This window comes from Podarcis tiliguerta, assembly GCF_965153285.1.
Source record: "Podarcis tiliguerta genome assembly, chromosome: 1".
Lineage (NCBI taxonomy): Eukaryota > Metazoa > Chordata > Lepidosauria > Squamata > Lacertidae > Podarcis > Podarcis tiliguerta.
The window spans coordinates 7,695,665-7,719,503 of NC_139534.1; the positions used below are offsets into that span (position 1 = coordinate 7,695,665).

At 45.8% G+C, this 23,839-nt stretch overlaps 1 protein-coding gene across 4 annotated transcripts in view; it reads right to left on the minus strand.

Annotated features, from left to right (window-relative positions):
* The window catches only part of NRP2 (neuropilin 2), a 251,730-nt gene that overhangs the window by 136,691 nt on the left and 91,200 nt on the right, over window positions 1-23,839 (minus strand). For all 4 annotated transcript variants that reach the window (XR_014502509.1, XM_083401223.1, XM_083401222.1 and 1 more), the window contains exons 4-7: window positions 13,346-13,576; window positions 10,274-10,429; window positions 8,203-8,372; window positions 5,409-5,564 (exon numbers count right to left, since the gene is read on the minus strand). Coding sequence is in view for 3 of the 4 variants with exons in the window: in XM_083401223.1 (XP_083257349.1) it covers window positions 5,409-5,564; window positions 8,203-8,372; window positions 10,274-10,429; window positions 13,346-13,576 (713 nt within the window). In the remaining variant the exon portion in view is untranslated. The remainder of the gene's footprint in view (window positions 1-5,408; window positions 5,565-8,202; window positions 8,373-10,273; window positions 10,430-13,345; window positions 13,577-23,839) is intronic.

The following is a 23,839-nucleotide window of genomic DNA, read 5'->3' on the forward strand; positions in this document are numbered from 1 at the left end:
ATTCAATCAGTTCAGCTCAGGTGTCAGGTGTGCAAATCCCTTTCCACCCCACTCCGTCCCTCCTTCTCCCTGAAAGCAGCGCTGCTCTTTATGAAAAACAACACGACCATGCCCTTCTGCTGAAAGCTCTTGTTAATTTTGTTTTCCCTCCTCTTTATTCAACTTATCCCTAGTCCCTTGTCTCTGGCACACTGCATCAAGACTGCCAACAGCCAGGGAATTGGGAGTGTACTGGTCTTCACAGCTTATAGAAATCCCCAACAACACCAGTTCTTTTCGCCTCCCTTGGTATCAGCGATGACTGAAGGCGGGGGCTGCTCTCTTACTTTCTGGGGGAAATATAATCTTTCTTCTCCAGCTTTGCTTCATGCAGCTTTCCCTGTCTCTTTGGCTCTCTCTGTCTCAATTTCTTTTATGAAGATGTCGATGTTAGTTGACCTGTCAGTAGCACCAGTTAAATTTGGCTCTGAGCCCAACTTACAGATTGAGCAGAGAAGGGACTCACTGCTAGCTACAGAGACACACACGTATGTATGGATGTCTCTGTGTGTGCACATATATACATGCATAAGCAAAATTTGACAGAGTCTTCCTCTATTCTCTTTCCCTGCACTCCATGGAACCAAATCACACTGCGGCAGAATTGACAAATCTCTTTGGCATGGCGTAGCTATTTCAATTTGAACCATGCAGAGTGCGGCACTGAGGCACCACAAAAGAAACCCAGCGTGGAATGTGTGCATTCAGTTCAGAACTTTGGGGGCTTCCTGACAGGAGAGGAAGGCACCCTGGAAGAGAGAGGAAGAGAGAGAGAGAGAGAGAGAGATTGTGCAATCAGCTTCCCCCAGCAAACATTCAGGCCATTTTCGCTTAAACGAGCTTCTTCCTTCCCTGTACCTAAACATCAAATATGTAACCCGCAGTGGCACAAAATGAGCGTTTTGCTCTACCTCTGCTCTCTCTATCCCACATTTCATACAAGAGTCAACTCCCTCTGGGTTTATTTGAAAGATTTCCATCTCACCCTTCCACTGTATCCCCAGAACAATTTTAAAATAATAAAATGGGGGCGAGAGAAAGGATTAAACAGTAACAAAAATAATAAAAACAGAGGTAGGTGCAACAAATAAAAGCAATCCAAAATTTAGTCACCAGAAGACCATCGACCTGGCAGGTCATACGCTTGCCAGAACAATAAGGCCTTGGGCAGAAGACAAGGGTGCAGAAGACAGAACTAAAGAGGGAGGGAGTCCGAAAAACTAGGCATAGTCACAGAGGAGGCCCACTCCCATAGTCCATCCAGTTGCGCCTTGACCACCCAAAGGACACCAAGTAAAACCACTCGAGTAGATCCTCATGAAAGGGGCAGGTGCTGACAGAATGAGACAGTCCTTCAGATATCCTAGGCACCAGCCATATATGGCTTTAAATGTAATGACCAACACTTTCTTAAGAATTGGAAGGGACCCCAGGGGTCATCTCATCCAACCCCCTGCAATGCCGGAATCTCAGCTGAAACACCCATCATAACAGATGCCCATCCAACCTCTGCTTTAAAACCGCCAAGGAAGATGATTCCCCCACCTCTCGTTGGAGTCGGTTCCACTCCAAACAGCTCTTACTGTCTGAAAGTTTTCCCCGAATGTTTAGTCAGAATCTCCTTTCTTGCAACTTCAAGCCATTGCCTCGAGTCCTACCCTCCAGAGCAGGAGAAAACATGTGGCCAGCATGACTAAGCCACTTCTGGCGAACCAGAGCAGCGCACAGAAACGCCGTTTACCTTCCCGTTAGTAAGCTGTCCCTATTTATCTACTTGCACCCGGGACTGCTTTCGAACTGCTAGGTTGGCAGGCGCTGGGACCGAACAGCAGGAGCGCACCCTGCCGCGGGGATTCGAACCGCCGACCTTTCGATCGGCAAGCCCTAGGCGCTGAGGCTTTTACCCACAGCGTCACCCGCATCCCACCCTATTTGCTCCAGATGAGAGCAACCAGGGCTTGCCATACTAAGTGGGCTAAGAAGAAGCAGAGAACCAGATGTGACAAGAAAGACTTATCAAAACCCACCTCACATCTCCGTTTGCTGTGAGCGGCAAATTTCCTACAAGTGACAATCTCGAGTAATTTATGGCCTTTTCTTCCCGAGCATGATTTTTAACTAGTTCTCCAGATCTGTGAATGCTGCAGATATAATCTCGCATGAATCATCTTCCTCCAATTCCTGCCAGAAGGTTAACCTTGGCTCCGGTTCAACCAAAGGGCTGATGATGACAAGTCTAAGGATTATTTCCCTTCCTTTAATGAGATCTGCATGGGAGCATATATGCATGGGTATCCTAAATGTAACCAGGGACACGGGTGGCGCTGTGGGTTAAACCACAGAGCCTAGGGCTTGCCGATCAGAAGGTTGGCGGTTCGAATCCCCGCAACGGGGTGAGCTCCCGTTACTCAGTCCCTGCTCCTGCCAACCTAGCAGTTCAAAAGCACGTCAAAGTGCAAGTAGATAAATAGGTACCGCTCTGGCAGGAAGGTAAACGGCATGACAGCCAGTGTGGTGTAGTGGTTAAGAGCGGTAGTTTCGTAATCTGGGGAACCGGGTTCGCGTCTCCGCTCCTCCACATGCAGCTGCTGGGTGACCTTGGGCCAGTCACACTTCTCTGAAGTCTCTCAGCCCCACTTACCTCACAGAGTGTTTGTTGTGGGGGAGGAAGGGAAAGGAGAATGTTAGCCGCTTTGAGACTCCTGAAGGGGAGTGAAAGGCGGGATATCAAATCCAAACTCTTCTCTCTTCTTCTTTTTCTTCCGTGCGCTGCTCTGCTTTGCCAGAAGCGGCTTAGTCATGCTGGCCACATGACCCGGAAGCTGTACGCCGGCTCCCTCGGCCAATAAAGCGAGATGAGCGCCACAACCCCAGAGTCGGTCACGACTGGACCTAATGGTCAGGGGTCCCTTTACCTTTACCTTAAATGTAACTAAGATAAAACAAAGGCAGGTAGGTTTGGTGGGTGGGCATTAAAGGAAGGAGGGAAAGACCACATTCCACTGAAAGCCACTTGGGCATCGTAGGTGCTTTAAATCGTGGAGCCCAGAAGAAACAAAGCATGCACTGAAGCAGAGGGAAATCTGCAGCCATTGAAAGACAAGAGGCAGAGCAGCACTCAGAACACCTCTGAAAGTAGAGGTCTCACATCCTCAAGCCACACCTGGGCCTTTCTATGGAGGCCAAAACATCACCTCTGATAACTGCACTGTGTTGCTTGGAAAACCTAACCTGTTACTCCAAGGAAGGGTAACAATTAGGGCTGGGCAGAATATCGACAGAGCATCCAAAACTGGTTTGGAAATCCATTTCGTGATATAGGTTTCATAATTTTTGATCATTATGTGATGCTATACAAAAATCACAATGTGGGGGAAACCAAGAAGCCAGCCAATGCCTTTACTTTGTTCCATCCTTAGTTCAATCACTGTGGTATATCGGTATACAGTGGTACCTCGGCTTAAGTACTTAATTCATTCCGGAGGTCCATAGTTAACCTGAAACTGTTCTTAACCTGAAGCACCACTTTAGCTAATGGGGCCTCCTGCTGCCACCGCGCCGCCGGAGCACGATTTCTTTTCTCATTCTGAAGCAAAGTTCTTAACCCGAGGTCCTATTTCTGGGTTAGCAGAGTCTGTAACCTGAAGCGTATGTAACCCGAGGTACCACTGTATTACAATGTCTAGTGGTGATATATCACCAAGTTGAAAACCAGCCTCATCCTTATTTTAGACATTGTGATATATTGATACATCGCAATGTTCAGCTGGTGTTATATTGCGATGTTGAAAACCAGGTATCCCCTAGCCCGAGAAAACAATACAGCAATCTTCCCTATAAAAAGGTAAAGGTACCCCTGCCAGTCTTGACAGACTCTAGGGTTGTGCGCCCATCTCACTCAGGAGGCCGGGGGCCAGCGGTCTGGAGACACTTCTGGGTCACGTGGCCAGTGTGACATCGCTGCTCTGGAGAGCCAGATCCGCACACGGAAACGCCGTTTACCTTCCTGCTAGTAACTGGGCCCTATTTATCTACTTGCACCCGGGAGTGCTTTCGAACTGCTAGGTTGGCAGGCGCTGGGACTGAACAACGGGAGCGCACCCCGCTGCGGGGATTCAAACCGCCAACCTATCGATCGGCAAGCCCTAGGCGCTGAGGCTTTTACCCACAGCGCCACCCGCGTCCCTATAGCGATCCACGAAAACAGTCCCACTTGAATCCCCAGCTCTGGATTACAAAATCAGACGGGAGGGAGTTTGAAGGTGCTGGGTTCTGGGTGGAATTACTTGCTGCTTGGTTTGGGCGGAATTGCTTGTCTCGGGATCACAGACAAATGAAGAGGGAATAAAAGAGGTGCGCCAAACCTTGCCCTTGGCAGCAGCCAAGCTGAAGCTTCTATCGCTCCTAGCTAGCAATCGCTGGATCTTCGAGAAGCTTCCCTCCCTCTTAGCTCAAGGTGGGTTTGCTCTGGCAAAGTTTGAATTCGTGTTCTCCAGTATTCTGCAGCGGAGAGCACCGAGGGTCAGTTCGGAAGCGCCTCCACAACAAAGACAAAGATGAATGACAGCTGCATGCCATCCCAAGAGCAGAGACAGCTTTATTATGAACAGCTGCACTCCATGCGGCCTGCTCTCTCGCACACCTGCCCAAAGCACAAAGTAAGTGCCTTCCCTCCCCCCCACTGAGCAAACACTAAGCATTCGGAGGTTGAGGGATCAGCAAGGGTCAACACAGCCATATTTATAGACAGAGGAGGCACAAGCAGAGAGAGGTCGATGCATCACTGCCAACCAACGGCTCCCGCCACTGCTGCAGATCCCCTATCCCTGACAAACCGAATTGCTCCTCGTTATTTATCGCCGGGCTTTATTCTCTAGGACACTGTGATCCCCTCTCAGGATTTGTGCCCTTTCATTTTCTAAGCCTCAATAACTCCTGAACTGCAGTTTCATGCGGTTTTGTGATTGTTAACCCAGCATGTGGACGGGGCTCGGGCCATAAATGCTCCATGAATCTTCTATGGCAAAAACACGGGATGCAGAAGCGTTTTCTCCTTCATTTGCAGTCCACAGACGTACCGCAGGCTCTCTCCACTGAGCAAGGCACAACAGCAGCCAGATTCCCTCCCCCTCACTGTCAAGGAGGAACACTGTTTCCTCACCCCTCAAGAGGTAATAAAGATTACTTGGGGAGGGGACGACAGCTCCATGTTTTGCATCTTGGCAGTACGCAAACGAACAAAAAAAGGCAGCAAAAAAAGCAACAACTCAAGTTAATTTAGACCTTCCATTCGACCATCAACAGAACCCTTTGCAGTCTGGAATTATTATTTTGGGGGGAAGGGGTTGTGGGGAAGAGGAAGCACTTACCTTGTGATTTTTGCCATGACGGTACATCATCCAGTCCTCCCCGTTTGTGCTGACCTCCAGTTTGTATGACCGGACATAGTAGCCGTTCTGGGTTTCCCTGGAGATGGCACCCTGAGTAGCAATGGCTGTCAGGACCGTCAGAAAGCGGAGGTCCACCTGTGGGGGGGGGGGAGGAGGGTGAAGGAAGAACGACAGGAGCTTCGTAAGTTCAGCAGTAATAAGGTAGACCTGCTCTTTGCTTGAAACATTGGCAGATGCAACCTTCCTGAAGCAGCGTCTGCAGACGCCAAATGAGACAAAACTACAGATCAAGAGGGTGAGAACGAGGAAGCCAACGACACAGAACTTGCAGTGAGCACATCCTTCGACAGCAGTCGTAAAGACATATGGGTTTGGTCTGAAGGCACATGAGGCCACCACTGTTCTGAAGCAGGTCTGGGACAGGTCAATGCCTGGACCGATGGACATGATCCCATGTACACGGCCTTGGGTGCCAATAAAGGCAGGCTATACAAATGGGACACAGGTGGCGCTGTGGGTTAAACCACAGAGCCTAGGACTTGCTGACCAGAAGGTCAGCGGTTCGGATCCCTGCGACAGGGTGAGCTCCCCTGCTCCTGCCAACCTAGCAGTTTGAAAGCACGTCAAAGTGCAAGTAGATACTTCCTCTGGCGGGAAGGTAAACGGCGTTTCCGTGCACTGCTCTGGTTCGCCAGAAGCGGCTTAGTCATGCTGGCCACATGACCCGGAAGCTGTACGCTGGCTCCCTTGGCCAATAAAGCAAGATGAGCGCCGCAACCCCAGAGTCGGCCACGACTGGACCTAATGGTTACCTTTACATTTATACAAATGGAATCGTAAGCCACAATGGATCTCAGAGCCACCAAAAGCATACAATAGTAGTGTGTTTTGCTAAAGGCATTCACCAGGACTTGCCATGTTGGGCTGCAGCTGCTTTAAGAAGGCTATGTTTGAAAGTAGACCTGAGGATCGGGTGCTCAGCTGGTATAAATTAGCATGGCGGTATTTCATTTCTAGTAGATCACTGTGACGCAGCTGTAGCTTTTGCCACTGGCCATGTTTAGAGTTGCCTATTCTGTCTAAGCTCTGTTCCAGTATAAGAACTTAATAGGATCAATTTTCAGACCAGCTGAGTTAACATCCCTAGATGTGGCAGCCCGTGAGCCATAGAAGGAAATGTTTTCAGCCTGCCTGGTTTTGTTGCAAGGTTCATAATTGAGGGAGGGAAGCACATTTTGAAAGTGCCCCCACCCACTTCCCGTTGCTTCGTCTGATTGAACGGTAAACATCTCTGGGTTGAAAATCCTTACTATGTCTCTTAAAAAATGCCCAGCACAACTGTGTACCAGCCTCAGTTGCAAGCCATGATAAAAATTATGCATTGGAGTGGAAGCAATCTGAGCAAAAGCAGGCTGTGTGCCCCTTTACCATTATGTCATTAATCATACAGAGTGAGACCGCCCCCCCCCCCGATGCCTTGCTAAGTCTGTTGCAAGCAAATGCCGACAGATTTCAGGAGTGAAAAAGCATTTTTCTGGTTCAGGCAAGGCATGTGCTAGTATTGTGTTGGGGAGGAGCCCCGGACCATAAGCTGAATAAAGAACTTTGGCTTTGATGTTCTTAAAACCCAAATAAAATCAAAGCTCAAACTAGAGAACCTTCACCCAACTTAAGCTCTTGCCTCATTTGCAGTGGAAAAGAAGTCAGCATGCATTCTTTGGTGGAGGGGGCGTGTCTTTTCACATGTAAGATTAAGTCGTGGGGTCCGATTTGTGCTTCTTGGAGATTTTTAGTGATACAGCAGCTTATCGAGACATGCTGGCTTAGTAACTGCACCATGAAGATTCAGACAGTTGCTCCATTTGTTCCAGTACTTCCCGTGTTGAATGCTCTTAACACATCCCACCGCATTGTTCTCCATCCAATCCGTATGACTTTTTTTGCTGCCATGAACTGGTCCTGTGCAGCCCCTGCTAAAGCCTTCCTTCTGTACGTCGCTGCTGGTTTTCCCAGCTGCTGGGATGCACTGAGATTCCCTGGCAGAATAAATATTGTTCTAGCTGTACTCGCCTAGCACAAGCGGGAAAGCCCCGCTCCTTTCGATCTGTCGCGGAGTCGACGGGGCACGTAAGCGGCAGCGTGTTCTCTCCTCTTAGCCCTCTGGAAAGCCCATCAAGGCTCAGGGGCCACCAGGTCAAGCCGAGACTTCTGTAGGAATGTTAATGGCCTAACAGTGCTGCCTTCAGTTCATGAAGGCAAGAGTCACGCCGCCTTTGCCAAACAGCAGCTCAATGCCCTCCTGCTGATTCCCAGCATGCAACAAGGAGATTCTACAAGCTTCATGTACTGGGGTCAATTTGACAGCATGGCAATCAGTTTGGTATAAGGAGAAAGTGCGTGTGTGTTTGTTTGTGTGTGTGTGACCTCAAAGTCCAGAGGGCAGTGGCAGCTCCCTGCCAAGACAAACCATGTGTCTAAACAAAGACACTTGTTTCCCTCACATCACCCTGCCAAGCCTGCTTCCATGGACACACAGCATGCCAGCCTATGCCAAGCCAAGCTTTTCATAGAGGAGAATGCTAGCTGGGGACTCTAACTGGCCATGTGTTTGATGACAAAGGCTTGAACATCACATCTCACCAGTTGCCTGGCAATTCAACTGTTGCTAAGCCGGATATTATGGTTTCGGTACCAGCCTTTCTGCTCTCCCTCCTTAGTTACCGAATACCACTTATCCTCTGCCGATTGCTCTCTTGGAGCTGGGCATACATACCTGCAGGAATTCCTTGTTGTTATCTACATTAGGAGTCCACCCGTTGTCATCACTATTGAGCCGGCTCTGCTGTGGGGTCCACCTGCCATCCGAGTAAGTAGAGGAGGCCGTGATCTGCTCGTTGGAGATTCGGCCGGTTTCCATCCCCAACGGGCTGTTGCACTGAAAGTCTACAGCAGGTGGAGAGTGGATTAGAAGAGAAAGGTGTCCCCCCCACCCCCCAAAAAAAATCTGTGCAGCTCCGCTAAGGGAAACGCCGCTAATGGCCTCGTAACATCCTATCAAATGAAATAAGAATTAAAAAAACATGTGTCTGCAAAAATGAGCACGAGATAGAATTGTCTCTATGCACCTATGAAAAGCTGATGAAATATTAATGTTCAGAAACAGCCAGGGAAGAGCTCACATCTGGAGCTCTATCAAATCCCTTCTCATCTGCATCAAAGCGCTCTAACTATGGCAGGCCGGGAACGTTCTTGCCTGGCAATCTCCTGCAAAGTGCAAGGAAAACCGGAATTCTTCAGTAAGAGCCTGAAGAAAGCCCTCAGTTTTCCAAGTGTGATTAAATATATTGCAGCTGTGCATGGCTAATTTCCAAATCATCTCTATATTTAGGTGGTTCCTCCTCCCCCCCCCCGCAGCATTTACAGTTTTTTTATGCTGTTCATAGAATCATAGAATCATAGAGTTGGAAGAGACCACAAGGGCCATCGAGTCCAACCCCCTGCCAAGCAGGAAACACCATCAGAGCACTCCTGACATATGGTTGTCAAGCTTCTGCTTAAAGACCTCCAAAGAAGGAGACTCCACCACACTCCTTGGCAGCAAATTCCACTGTCGAACAGCTCTTACTGTCAGGAAGTTCTTCCTAATGTTTAGGTGGAATCTTCTTTCTTGTAGTTTGGATCCATTGCTCCGTGTCCGCTTCTCTGGAGCAGCAGAAAACAACCTTTCTCCCTCCTCTATGTGACATCCTTCTATATATTTGAACATGGCTATCATATCACCCCTTAACCTCCTCTTCTCCAGGCTAAACATGCCCAGCTCCCTTAGCCATTCCTGTTGTTGTCCTACAACAGGGGTGGGCACCCTGTGGCCCTCCAGATGTGGTTAGCTCCCAACGCTCATCAGTCCCAGCCAGCATGGGGTCAATGGTCAGGGATTGTGATAGGATTTATAGCCCAACAACTTCTGAAGTAGCACAGGCTCTGAACCCGTGACATAAAAAGATTTTTTAAAAAAACGAGATATGATGTCACACACTAGAGCAGGGGTCGGCAACGTGCGGCCTATGGGCCAGATGTGGCCCACAAAGACCGTTTTACCAGCCCATGAACCGAGCTGCCCACTCAGTGAGTCACCCACACGCTGTGCTAAACCGGTGCAACACGGCGACTCACCAAGCGGTGCCAGAAATCACGTCTGCACACATGCAGATACCGGAAATCTCTTCTGCGCATGCCCAGACGTTGAAAATAGCTTCTGTGCAGGTGCAATTTCCGGCGCCGCTGACGTGTGCAGACACGATTTCCAGCATCATGCCAGCCTAACCCACGGATGATCTGGCCTATGGCCATGAAGCCTTGCTGCTGAGCCCTGCACTAGAGGAAGAGACAACTGTTAACATTCTAATGGTTCAAATTCATGCTTTTTCAATATGGCTTCAAGTGCCTTTCTTTCTTTCTTTCTTTCTTTCTTTCTTTCTTTCTTTCTCCTAGGCAGAGCATACCGCAAACTCCAATCTGAAACATTTCTGAACAAATTTATTTCACAAAATTTTGACATTTTCATCTTGGGTTTTGTGTTTCCATAGCAATTTCTAAATCTGCCGTGGAAGCTTGGGTGCTAGCAGTGAGCAAAGATAACAAAACAAATGAGAGAGGCTCCAGTTGACCAGATTTTGAGGTCTGCCATGAAATTAAAATGGCAAAACTAAAAATAATTCCGATGGGGAATTCAGAAAAGTTACCCACACGTGGCTACATGTTTGTTTTATTCAGGGTCCCCAGCGCAGAATCTGGAACTAGAGGAATACTGGCGAACACTCGGACAGAACAAGATGCCAACTTACTCTCTGGCACTTCCTGCGGAACTAAGTAATAGCGAGCGGAAAAACCATCCTTGGCTACTGCCAAATCTGTGTGGAACGTGAGTGACAAGATGCCAGTAGTCGAGTGGATATCCGAAGGAGTTTTAGTTCCACAGTACCTGCCAATCAAGGGGCCAACTGCAACAGAAACAGAAGAAAAGCACAACTTAGATAAACTTGTCGCCATCTTGCCTACGTCGCTTGGGAAGGTTTGTTTTTTTAAAAAATAAATTTTTATCAAGTTTTGCACAAATATCTCCAATCATACAAATTCCCAATTAACATATTTTCAGTTTTAGAACTTCCCCCAACTTCTCTGACAATCATCCGTATTTAAAATTTAGTCTACGCATTCCTCAAGTTTAGTATCACCTTCTTTTTTTATCTTAGTGTCTTAATAATCTTATTTGCATTTTTGCAATATTCCTTATTTTTTCACAAAGCTTCTTTAAAACCCACTAGCGTTGTTTGTTCGTCACATACACTCTTCAAATACTCCGAATTTTTTCCCCAGTCCTCAATGAACTTGTGATCTTGTTGATATCTAATTTTCCCAGTTAACTTATCCAGTTCTGCATAGTCCGTTAGCTTAATTCTCCATTCCTCCAGAGTCGGTAATTCTTCCTGCTTCCATTTTTGGGCTATTCGCTTGGGAAGGTTTGAAGGCAGGAATAAGCCATCCGTATTATCAGAGGCTACAAGATGAAAATCAAAACATGCAGGGATGAAAACCCCTCGCATGTACACCCTTGTGCAAATGAATTGAAACAAACAATGAATTTAGTACAGTAGTTTATTGTACAAATACTCCCATATACGTGCATTAGTAATTGATATGACCTCCGCTATTTTTAAGCAGCATTTGAACACGGTTTGGCATGGAGTCTACTCGTTTCGAACCGTCACTGTTGATTTTCGGATCCCTGTACCGCACTTGAATCAGCGCCTGAATGAGCTTCTCCATAGTCGTACAGTCTACATCACAGAGGCGACTTTTGCAAATAGCCCACAAATTCTCAATGGGATTTACGTTCGGGGAATTCCCTGGCCAATCAAGTATCTGTATTTGCTGCTCTGTCATGAATTTCTTCACCGCTTTCGATGTGTGACAGGGGGCTAGGTCCTGCTGCAGTATCCCAGTACCGTCAGGATGACTCCTTTCCAGCTCTGGAATAACTCTCTTTAGTAGAACCTCAATATATTGTGGCGAGGGCATCACTCCTTCTATTGGCTGCCAGTTTCTGACACCATAATAACAAGCATCCCCAAATCATCATCTGTTGTGGGTGCTTGGCATAGATGTGGCATAGAAAACATGTCTTGTTTCAATTAATTTGCACAAGGGTGTCTCCGTACCCCAGATTTGCAACAGCTCTTCTCTGAAAGAATACCAGCCTAAACAGATGGTTAAGCTTCATGGCTGTTGCGTAAAATGCTGCCTGCAGCAAATTTTAAGGTACCCCTGAACGTTAGGTCCAGTCATGGACGACTTTGGGGTTGTAGTGCTCATTACTGCCAGAGGGGTACCTATTTATTTACTTGCACTTTGACATGCTTTCAAACTGCTAGGCTGGCAGGAGCTGGGACCGAACAACGGGAGCTCACCCCATTTTACCAGCCCATCTACCTACAATTTTACATCTACCTACAATTTTGCCAGCCCATCTACCTACAATCTGGTTTTGGGGCCATGAATGATTACGGCTGCAGTGCTCCACTCACTGACCTGGGAGTACGTCCAATTGAACTCAATGGTGCTTACTTCTGAGCAGACATGTCTGGGATTATGCAATAAAGAAATCGCATACAGTGGTACCTCGGGTTAAGTACTTAATTCGTTCCGGAGGTCCGTACTTAACCTGAAACTGTTCTTAACCTGAAGCAGCACTTTAGCTAATGGGGCCTCCTGCTGCCGCCGCGCCGCTGAAGCACAATTTCTGTTCTCATCCTGAAGCAAAGTTCTTAACCCGAGGTACTATTTCTGGGTTAGCGGAGTCTGTAACCTGAAGCGTATGTAACCTGAAGCATATGTAACCCGAGGTACCACTGTATAGAGAGCTCTCCTGCCTGGTCCCCTGGTGGAGGTTCTTATTCAACACAAGTTCATGCCACTGAAAAGCCTAACCTTCAGCTATTTTCACTTTTAGTGCATACGTTGTTTCGCTAGCAGGAAAAATGGTGATTGATCGATTGATGGATAACATTTCTCGACAACTTTTTCATAAAAACCGTGCTCAAGGTGTCGTACAAAACTTTTCTGTATGCAATCAATGTAGAAAATGGTCTATTCTACACTTTCTGGCTAAGGGAGCCTCTGAGACCAGAGTACAGTGGTGCCTCGCAAGACGAAAAGAATCCGTTCCGCGAGTCTCTTCGTCTTGCGGTTTTTTTCATCTTGCGAAGCAAGCCCATTAGCGGCTTAGCGGATTAGCGCTATTAGCGGCTTAGCGGGCTTAGCGGATCAGCTGGTAAGCAGCTTAGCGGATCAGCTGTTAAGCGGCTTAGCGGATCAGCTGATAAGCGGCTTAGCGGCTTGGGGAAAAGGGGGGGGGGGGGAGGAAAAAACCCCCGCAGGAACTCGCAAGACATTTTCATCTTGCGAAGCAAGCCCATAGGAAATTCGTTTTGCGAAGCACCTCCAAAACGGAAAACCCTTTCGTCTAGCGGGTTTTCCGTCTTGCGAGGCATTCATCTTGCGGGGCACCACTGTACTTCAGAGAACTCTCAAATATGCCAACTTCTGAACTTAATGGTCTGATTATATGAATCGGGTTGTTTTAAGGCCTTAATGTATTTTTAACATCACCTGAAGTTACACTGAACCAGTAAGGGTGCAATGCCGGCACAGGAAATAGAAAGGAACTCTATCACTGTTCAATTTAAGCTCTGGTCCCTGCTAAGGACAAGGCAACAACATGTGAGATTGGATGCAGCCGTAAAGTGTTAGCAATTTATGACCTTTATGGAATTCTGGAGACTCAAAATTGATGCTGTTAGTGTGACAGTAGCCAGACACGGAAGAGAGCGTCGGCGATACATCACTTTAATCCCTACCTTGAGGAATACCGTCCCAGATGTCCAGCCAATCATACTTGCAATCTCCCTCTCCGACTTGCAAGGGGTCGTGCTCCAGGTCAAAGGTGAGAAACTGAAGGATGATCTCCATCTTTGGCTTGGCCATGATGGTGAAAGCACAGTCCAAATTGTGAGGATACTTATCAGGAAAACCCGGGGATTCAATAGTACCGTTCGAAGTGGTGAAGTTTCTGGAACAATCTTCAGAGCCTATAGCAAGAAACAAAGGGGACATTAACATACCACATCAACATTAACAGTAGCCAAGCTGAGAGGCGTAATTCATAATTGTGCGTGTGGTTTTTTTAAAGGTTTTTTTTTAAAGCACTTAAATCCCTCATGCGGAAAATTGCTACAGCCTTGCAAAAGTATTAATTATTAATATTACTGTCCCCATTTTATTTTCCATCAGAGTGGCAATTAGCAAAGCAGCCTTACTGAGGTGACACCTGAAATCCTGCGTCTTAAGCACTATAAAAATGGAAAATAAATAGTCGCAGCTTGCACTGTGGCTTAGCTTTAAACGTTTTGGGGGGTAGGAATGAGGGATTTGGTCAAGAGGACAGACAGAACCGCCTTTTTCATTTGTCCATGCTAACCGCCAGAAATGCAAGTTATTTGCATCCTTACTGAACGCTTTCAGACTGCCAGCAGCACAGACAATATTACCACTTATTTAGCGGTGAACCCAACACTGCCCTCCATTGTGCCCCAGCCGGCTAAGTGCCTTCTATTTCTTGCTGACCCAAGGTGCCTTGGGGGAGAAAGGGGTTGCATTCTGTTCAGGCTATGACTGCATAGAAACTATCGCTCTGTAGGGACCAGACAATTAACAATTGAATTCTCCAGCCCACGGGTCACTGGGAGGGGAGGGGAGGGGAGGGTTTGGAACAAGGAATTTTACAAGACCCCGAGGTTCTACTGCTTTAACAGAGGATTAACTTTCACAACTATTCCGTCTTTTGCTTTATTACACAGACGTTGCTCAGAAAAAACCGCACAATTCCAACTGTGAGCAATTCCTAACACACTGCTAACAACCACCGCAACAGAGCTGCATGGGTGTGCATTTGTGCTATATTTTAGAAGAGAGAGAGAGAAAAAAAGATTCAGCCCCTTTAAGGGAGATGAAAGATGGACAATGGCAATGTTAAACTAATGGCTATGTAAATTAATTTAATCAGATGACTTCCAAAATGAGTGGGTCTTAATTGGATTGCCTGGCCATGTAGACTCTAGTTGACCAGCTTAGATATAGGCATCTGAAAACAAATCACCAAATTTGCTAACACAACAGACCACACGTAATAGGTTTCTTCTCATTCTCCTTTCATTTCAAAACCATTACTAAAGGGCACAGAACAGAAGACCCTGCGCGACCTGTTATATACTTAGAATATGTAATTCAGAGATAAAGTGCTTTGATATTTAAATAACATTTTGTATTCCTAAGAGGAGGAGTTGTTGTTTTGATTTCTTTATGTGTTCCATTTAACATTTGTTAAAAAACCTGAAGCATTTTTATTAGGGATTGTAGGGAAAGATCTGCCAAAAAAGCTAAAAAACATCTTCATGTATGCAACAATGGCTGCGAGAGTTCTAATAGCACAAGGATGAAAGACTGAAGAAACCCCAACTAAAGAATCATGGCAAGAAAAATTGATGGACTAGCAGGACTGGCAAAATTGACATACAAGCTACGGGACAAGGATAATTATGACTTTAAAGATGAATGGGAACCTTTTACAAAGTATCTGAAGACACAACAAAGCGAACTGGACTCCTTGGCTGGCTTTGAATAAACATTCACAAACTTTTTATTGATTATAATCAGCTAAATAGTTTGAGCATTTTTACAACTGTGTAACATGCAGAAAACAGCATTTTTAGAGAAATCAAAGACTGGAACTGAGGGAAGTCGGGGGTGGGCTGGCGTTCTGTGGGGGGAGGGAGGGGGAGGGAGGAAAAGGGGGGGGGAAATAAGGATGATATGTTTCTGGATAATATGTTTTGTTTTAATTTTGAATAAAAAGTTATTTTTTTAAAAAAGATTTCTTTATGTGTGTATGTGTGTGTGTAGCTACAGATATTGGATTCCACAGTGTAAAGCAACCTTTCTCAAAGTTGGGTCCCCAGATGTTGTTGGACTACAGTTCCCATCATCCCTGACCAAGTCTTGCTAGCTAGGGTGGTTGGAAATTATAGTCCAACATCTGGGAATCCAAGATTGAGAAAAGCTGGGAGTGAGGGAGGAAAGAGAGAGAGAGGGTGGGAGAGAGAGACTGTCTGGGATGATGAAGAATAAATCTTGGGATATTATCCCAGTCACTGAATGACTCTCTAGTAAACTACCGGGTGACTGAGTGCATTTGAATTTCTCAGTTGTGTCCCAGGCAACCAGTGCCCTTTTCAAAATGAGTTGTTTTCCCTATGAAGGAAGTCATGATCGCTAAGAACATAACACCGCTAGGGCTGGGCAATATATTGATATATCACCCATAACCAGTTTAAAGTCCATACATCATAAATCATGATGTGTGTTAGAACTGGGCGGTATATCATCCAAGTCCATATCATGATACCGGTTTCATGCTGGATATGTGTAAATAAAAATGTGAACTTACATATGGTGATTAACTGTCCAATGATAACATCATTTTGGTGCGAGGTGAGGATATATATATATATATATATTTGCTTTCGTAGATTTTCACGGGTACAGGAATGCAGGTTTTGGTGTCCTCGGGTGTCTTCCCGTGTAAAAGTTGGGGTGTCTAGGCGACGTTTCGACGAGGTCTCACTCGTCATCTTCAGGCTGGTGCTTTCGGCTTCTTGTTACTGGAACAGAGCAGGATCTCAGTGTTTGAGTTCCTATAAATACTGTTGAGGAGGTGTGGTGTATAGCCTCCAATGTTTTGGGCAGAGAGGAGGTTCCCAGGCTAGTGTGCCTTTTCTTCTTTTGTTCCTTAATTACTTGAGGGATATCTTGAGTGATTTCTTGAGTGATTTCCTGAATCCCACTTAGGTGGGTCATTAGGTGTGGATTAGTTGCTAAAGCCTTCGTGTCTTGAACTCTTGAACTTTGTGAAGAGTTTTTCTGAGAAGATGGCTGTACTGCACTTGGTTGTGCTCTGGCTTGGCTTCGTGTATAGGGGCGAGCTGTGGTTTTGTGGCCTGTGCCAGCCAAATCTGTGTAGGGATTGCAGGGGGGTGCAGCATCCGGAGGTGCCACCCTGGTTTGGCTACTGGATGGTGTCTGTAATTTATCTGTGGAGAGGGTCTGGGTTTGGGTCTGGTGTGGTTGATTGGTGATGGCGTTCTGTGTGCCTCTGGATCTGGTGTCAGATTTTGTGGGGAGGGCTAATTTCCAGATGTCTGGCAAGCGGGATGTGTCGTCACGCTTGTTCATGTTGTGAGGGTGTTTCTCTATCTCGATGGCTTCCATGATTATTCTCTTGTGGTGATGTTCCATATTAAAGAGCAATTTGGAATCTGCAAAATTAATTTCGTGTCCTGTTTCTTTCATGTGTTGGAAAAGAGAGGAAGTTTTTTCTTCTTTTTTGACGGCATTCTTGTGTTCTGCGATACGTGCATTTATTCGTCTGTTTGTTTGTCCAATGTACGTGGCTGGGCAGACTTTGCAGGGTATTTCATAGACCCCTTGGTTTTCCAACTGAATTTTATCCTTGGGGTTTCTGAGGATATTGGCTATTTTTTGGTTGGTGCAAAAGGCTGTTTTGATATTGTGTTTATGGAGGATTTTGCTAATTTTATCTGTAGTGCCCTTGATATAAGGAAGGAGGGCTATGCCATTGTTTTCTTCTGTGTCTTGGTTTTTGGGGGGTGTTTCTTTTTGGATTAGCTTCGTAACCCTGTTTTGCTGGTATCCATTGGCAAATAACACATTTGAGAGATTCTGTAACTCAGTTGTCAAGTGGTCTTCGTCAGCCAGGCGTTTGGTTCTGGAGATGAGAGTCTTGGCTACGGAGTTTATTTGTGCAGGGTGGTGGTGTGATTGTGCATGTAAGTAGCGGTTGGTGTGTGTTTTTTTCCGGTAGATAGTAGACCACTTGACAACTGAGTTACAGAATCTCTCAAATGTGTTATTTGCCAATGGATACCAGCAAAACAGGGTTACGAAGCTAATCCAAAAAGAAACACCCCCCAAAAACCAAGACACAGAAGAAAACAATGGCATAGCCCTCCTTCCTTATATCAAGGGCACTACAGATAAAATTAGCAAAATCCTCCATAAACACAATATCAAAACAGCCTTTTGCACCAACCAAAAAATAGCCAATATCCTCAGAAACCCCAAGGATAAAATTCAGTTGGAAAACCAAGGGGTCTATGAAATACCCTGCAAAGTCTGCCCAGCCACGTACATTGGACAAACAAACAGACGAATAAATGCACGTATCGCAGAACACAAGAATGCCGTCAAAAAAGAAGAAAAAACTTCCTCTCTTTTCCAACACATGAAAGAAACAGGACACGAAATTAATTTTGCAGATTCCAAATTGCTCTTTAATATGGAACATCACCACAAGAGAATAATCATGGAAGCCATCGAGATAGAGAAACACCCTCACAACATGAACAAGCGTGACGACACATCCCGCTTGCCAGACATCTGGAAATTAGCCCTCCCCACAAAATCTGACACCAGATCCAGAGGCACACAGAACGCCATCACCAATCAACCACACCAGACCCAAACCCAGACCCTCTCCACAGATAAATTACAGACACCATCCAGTAGCCAAACCAGGGTGGCACCTCCGGATGCTGCACCCCCCTGCAATCCCTACACAGATTTGGCTGGCACAGGCCACAAAACCACAGCTCGCCCCTATACACGAAGCCAAGCCAGAGCACAACCAAGTGCAGTACAGCCATCTTCTCAGAAAAACTCTTCACAAAGTTCAAGAGTTCAAGACACGAAGGCTTTAGCAACTAATCCACACCTAATGACCCACCTAAGTGGGATTCAGGAAATCACTCAAGAAATCACTCAAGATATCCCTCAAGTAATTAAGGAACAAAAGAAGAAAAGGCACACTAGCCTGGGAACCTCCTCTCTGCCCAAAACATTGGAGGCTATACACCACACCTCCTCAACAGTATTTATAGGAACTCAAACACTGAGATCCTGCTCTGTTCCAGTAACAAGAAGCCGAAAGCACCAGCCTGAAGATGACGAGTGAGACCTCGTCGAAACGTCGCCTAGACACCCCAACTTTTACACGGGAAGACACCCGAGGACACCAAAACCTGCATATATATATATATATATATATATATATATATATATAGCAAGAGTAATAAAAAGAAATTGTTATTTCAGGGATTTGAATTTAATTCTAAATTATATACCGGAAACGTGGGAGATTACAAGGGGTCAAAAAAAATGGATGTATCGCGCCATACTAGAGGCAAAAAAACTTGTCTTGATGAGCCACAGAAAGATCCCATTGAGCACATGGATTGACACTATGGACAGACTAGTTACCTACGAACGAATTGCATTTCGACACAAATTAAGAATGGATAAATACGAAGAAATCTGGAAGGAATACTTAAGCGATAAGGCGGACAGTGGTGGGAAGCAGGGGGAGGAGAGGTGGGGAAATATTGTTAAAAAGGTGTAGTTAGAGGTATATCAGTACTCAAATCTGAATTATTAAATTGTGTTATTAGTGTTATTGTGGTTTTTGTTGTATATGTTTTTTTTTTTGGTTGTTGTTTGTATTGAAAAAACGATTAAATATTTTTTAAAAAAATGATATTGGTTTCATCATTTTGATCTGGCAGTATTATATTGTGACTCAAAATTGTGGGGGACACTATAAAGCCAGCCAATGCCTCTATATCAGGGGTCAGCAAGGTTTATCTTGCCTGGGCCGGATTGGTCCTGCGAAGATCCCTCCGTGGACCGGATTGCGCACGCCTGCGATTTCGGCGTCTGAGCAGACACGATTTTCTGCGCCATGTAAGAGAGGCTTCGAGAACTTCGAGAACGCTGTCCAACCATCTCGTCCTCTGTCGTCCCCTTCTCCTTGTGCCCTCCATCTTTCCCAACATCAGGGTCTTTTCCAGGGAGTCTTCTCTTCTCATGTGGTGGCCAAAGTATTGGAGTCTCAGCTTCAGGATCTGTAATTCCAGTGAGCACTCAGGACTGATTTTTTTCAGAATGGATATGTTTGATCTCCTTGCAGTCCATGGGACTCTCAAGAGTCTCCTCCAGCACCATAATTCAAAAGCATCAATTCTTCGGCAATCAGCCTTCTTTATAGTCCATCACTACTGGGAAAACCATAGCTTTAACTATACGGACCTTTGTTGGCAAGGTGATGTCTCTGCTTTTTAAGATGCTGTCTAGGTTTGTCATTGCTTTTCTCCCAGGAAGCAGGCGTCTTTTAATTTTGTGACTGCTGTCACCATCTGCAGTGATCATGGAGCCCAAGAAAGTAAAATCTCTCACTGCCTCCACTTCTTCCCCTTCTATTTGCCAGGAGGTGATGGGCCCAGTGGCCATGATCTTCATTTTTTTGATGTTGAGCTTCAAACCATGTTGAGCTCCATCCATATTTCAGACACTGTGATATGTCAGTATATCGTGATGTTTAGCTGGTGATAAGTTGAAAACCAGCTCCATCATTATTTCAGACATAAAAGCACTTTGGACATAATCTTAGGTGAGAGGAAAGTAGCAGAACAATTCTTGGAAAATGAGACTCGGCAAAGACTTCCTTTCCTCCTTCCTTCCTTCCTGATCAACTGCAGAACACCCTTGGCAAATGTAACAAAGGAGTCCAAAAGTAATTGGAGGAGACCAAAGGACATTATGAAGCCACATGACTCAGTTCTATTGCTAAAGCTAACTAGGGCTGGACCTGTATAACATGAAACAATGAGGATATAAGCCACTAACAGTAAGGTTAAAGTGTAATAAATAAGTAGCTGGAAAGGTTGTTCTGGGGGTTTCTCGCACCTACATAATTGAAATGGATATTATTATTATTATTTTAATTTATTATCCGACCTTTCACCCTGAGGTCCCAGGGCAGGTTAGAACAATTTGAAATACAACATTAAAAACGCTAGCCTGCCAGCTTCTCTTTGTAGTTGGTTCACATTTGTTTTCCTCAATATACAATTAGCTACACATGTATCTGCAAACGCTAGGAAGCAATATTTGTGTTAGGGCTGGAACCCAGTTGAATAAATCTTGGTTGATTAGTCATAGGGGTTTTTAATTAAGTATTGATTAAAACTGCATAAATTTGCATATAAATAAAACAAACAGTTTGAAACAAACACTCTATTTTTAGACGATGGCAGGCATACATGACAAAGGCGCCATCTTTGATGAGGCACCCACTTCCTCACGACAGAACCTGCTACATGAAGGGGCATGTTTCACCTTACAGTTTTTTACAAATACTTTGAAAGTAATGTAATTTTACATGGAACTCTGGTGCCTGAAGATTCGAATGCACTTTTGTTTAACTGACCAAAAGCAGTTTTGAGCAGTTAAACTAATCAGTTAACTAGCCAAAGAGTGCAAAATGAAGACAGCTTCCAAAAGTTCCACAATCACAATACCACGTTGTGATGGGATGAAGAGCTGCTTGTGCGTAAACTGCAAGTCCCTCAGAGTTTGAACAAGTTCTCAAACCTCTGCCTGTGACGGAGCCCCTCCAGCATGGCTGCGTCAATCGCTAGCAGAATCCGAAAGTGGTTGCTTCCGGAAACGTTTCCAACATAAAAGCTCCTTAACGGAAACACGTCTTCTGGACTCTCTGCGTGACAGTTTCCGGCGAGGAACGGGTGTCCCTATAGGAGGTCCTGAGACCTCCCCACTGTTTTCGCTGGAAGCGTCTCTGAGCCATTCCTCCGACTCTCCTTCCCTTGACGTTCCTGTTTGCCCCCTACTGGTTCCCTCTTCAGCTGTTACGTCTCTCTCTGCCTCAGAGAGCCTTTGCACCTCCTGTCCTGCCGATGGCAGTTCCCTGACACACGTCTTCCTAGCCACACAACCATTTCCTGCAATTCCTGCAAATGGGAATTGCGGTGGAGGAATCTGCCAAGAGCTCAGCCCATGCTAACATTTCCCCCAGCGAGCTGCATTCCAGAGGAGGAGGCACAGCTGATACAGGAGAAACCAAACAGCGAATTTCTCCATGTCACAAAAGATATTGTTGAAGCCTCCCCAAATCGAACCAGAAGTCCAGACATGCTGGTTTTATTAAACTCATGCACTAGCACTCCAGTCGGTGCACAGGGACAATAAATAAACAACATGAACAGCAGTCCACAAACAGAAAAACAAATACAAATGAAACTTGCCAGCTGAACTGGAGATGGAACAAAAAATATGCATTTTGCACCCCTCCCCTCAATAAGGCTAATAAAGAGGAAGGAACCGCAGATCTGGGGAGGTGAGTTCATTTCGCAGCCTTGGGACTAGTGGTATAAAGTCCTTTCCACAATCATCTTCCCTTTGCATACAGCAGGGCCCAATGACTTCTTAGCTAAGTGCCAACTACTCAAATTGAACCCAGAAGCATCCCGAAGGCCAGTGCAGCTGTAACAATACTAGTTGAATATGCATGTGCTGACTCACATCTTCAAGGAAATGCACAGTAGCAATTTACAGTAGTTGAATCTTCTCAATTGCCTTTATGGGAAAATCTATTTACAGCACTTAAAACAGTGCTCAAGCCTGAACTTCATGGGTTAGAGTTGGAAGGGAAACTCAAGTTCAAACAAGACCAGGAAGGCCCAAGTTCAAATCTTCACTCATCTGTCAAGTTCAACGGCTGGCAATGGGATGGTCTCTCTATCTCATTGCTGTCATGAGAATGAATGGAGGAAACAATCACTTATGCTACTGAGCTTGTTGGATGAAGTTGTTGTTGTTTAGTCGTGTCCAACTCTTCGTGACCCCATGGACCAGAGCACGCCAGGCACTTCTGTCTTCCACTGCCTCCTGCAGTTTGGTCAAACTCATGCTGGTAGCTTCAAGAACACTGTCCAACCATCTCGTCCTCTGCTGTCCCCTTCTCCTTGTGCCCTCCATCTTTCCCAACATCAGGGTCTTTTCCAGGGAGTCTTCTCTTCTCATGAGGTGGCCAAAGTCTTGGAGCCTCAGCTTCACGATCTGTCCTTCCAGTGAGCACTCAGGGCTGATTTCCTTCAGAATGGAGAGGTTGGATCTTCTTGCAGTCCATAGGACTCTCAAGAGTCTCCTCCAGCATCATAATTCAAAAGCATCAATTCTTCGGCGATCAGCCTTCTTTATGGTCCATGTTGGATGAAGAGCAGGTTACAAATGCAATTAAGAAATGTATTTAAATATATAACCCAGGGGTTTTGCAAAGGTATCAGGTACACCTACAGAACTGATCCCAGAACTATAACATCACACATGAGCATACTCACCTAACAATAAACTATGGATTATCAATACATGAATGAGCCTTGATTGCACTCCCCTTCCTTCCTCTGGCACAGCCAAAAGGAGGAACTCAGAAGCTTTAAGTTTCATTCTGAACTAGCTGCAGTTTAGTGGCGCTGTGGGTTAAACCACAGAGCCTAGGACTTGCCGATCAGAAGGTCAGCGGTTTGAATCCCTGCGACGGGGTGAGCTCCCGTTGCTCGGTCCCTGCTCCTGCCAACCTAGCAGTTTGAAAGCACATCAAAGTGCAAGGAGATAGGTACCGCTCTGACGGGAAGGTAAACAGCATTTCCGTGTGCTGCTCTGGTTCACCAGAAGCGGCTTAGTCATGCTGGCCACATGACCCGGAAGCTGTACGCCAGCTCCCTTGGCCAATAAAGCGAGATGAGCGCCGCAACCCCAGAATCGGTCACGACTGGACCTAATGGTAAGGGGTTCCTTTACCTTTTTTTATGTATGGACCACACAGCGGAATCTCTTGTGTGTCTCTGAATTTATGCTACCACCATTTGTTAAGGTTTCTGAGTAAGATTAGGAAGCTTGTTTGCCCCCCCCCCCTTATCTCTCTCTCTCTGTGTGAGAGAGTTTCTTCATGTTCTACTTGTGACATAAACCTCCCATGCAAGATGCTAGGAACGGAATGTCTGCCAACCCAGAGCCCTCGCTATCCTTCTTCAAGACACAGCCAGGCCTCTCCTTGATCACTTAAAAACATCGCCTCACCCACGCTCGCAGGCACAACACAAGACTATTTTTAATTCTCCAAAAGTCTCATCCCCACACCCACCCATCTGACAAATATTTAGACAGAGCCCATTTAAAAAGGCCTCTGATTAGCTTTTCACTTTCTCCAAGAATAGTTTTGTATTAGAAAGGCATGATGAATAGTTCCTCTTATACAGAGCTCAAGAGGCGCCCGTCTTGCTCCCTCGATGGCACTGCCAACAGCAGCCCGTTTCAGCCAGCGTTACAACCAGTTGCAAAACCCTTGGCTTCTTGAAAAGAGAAAA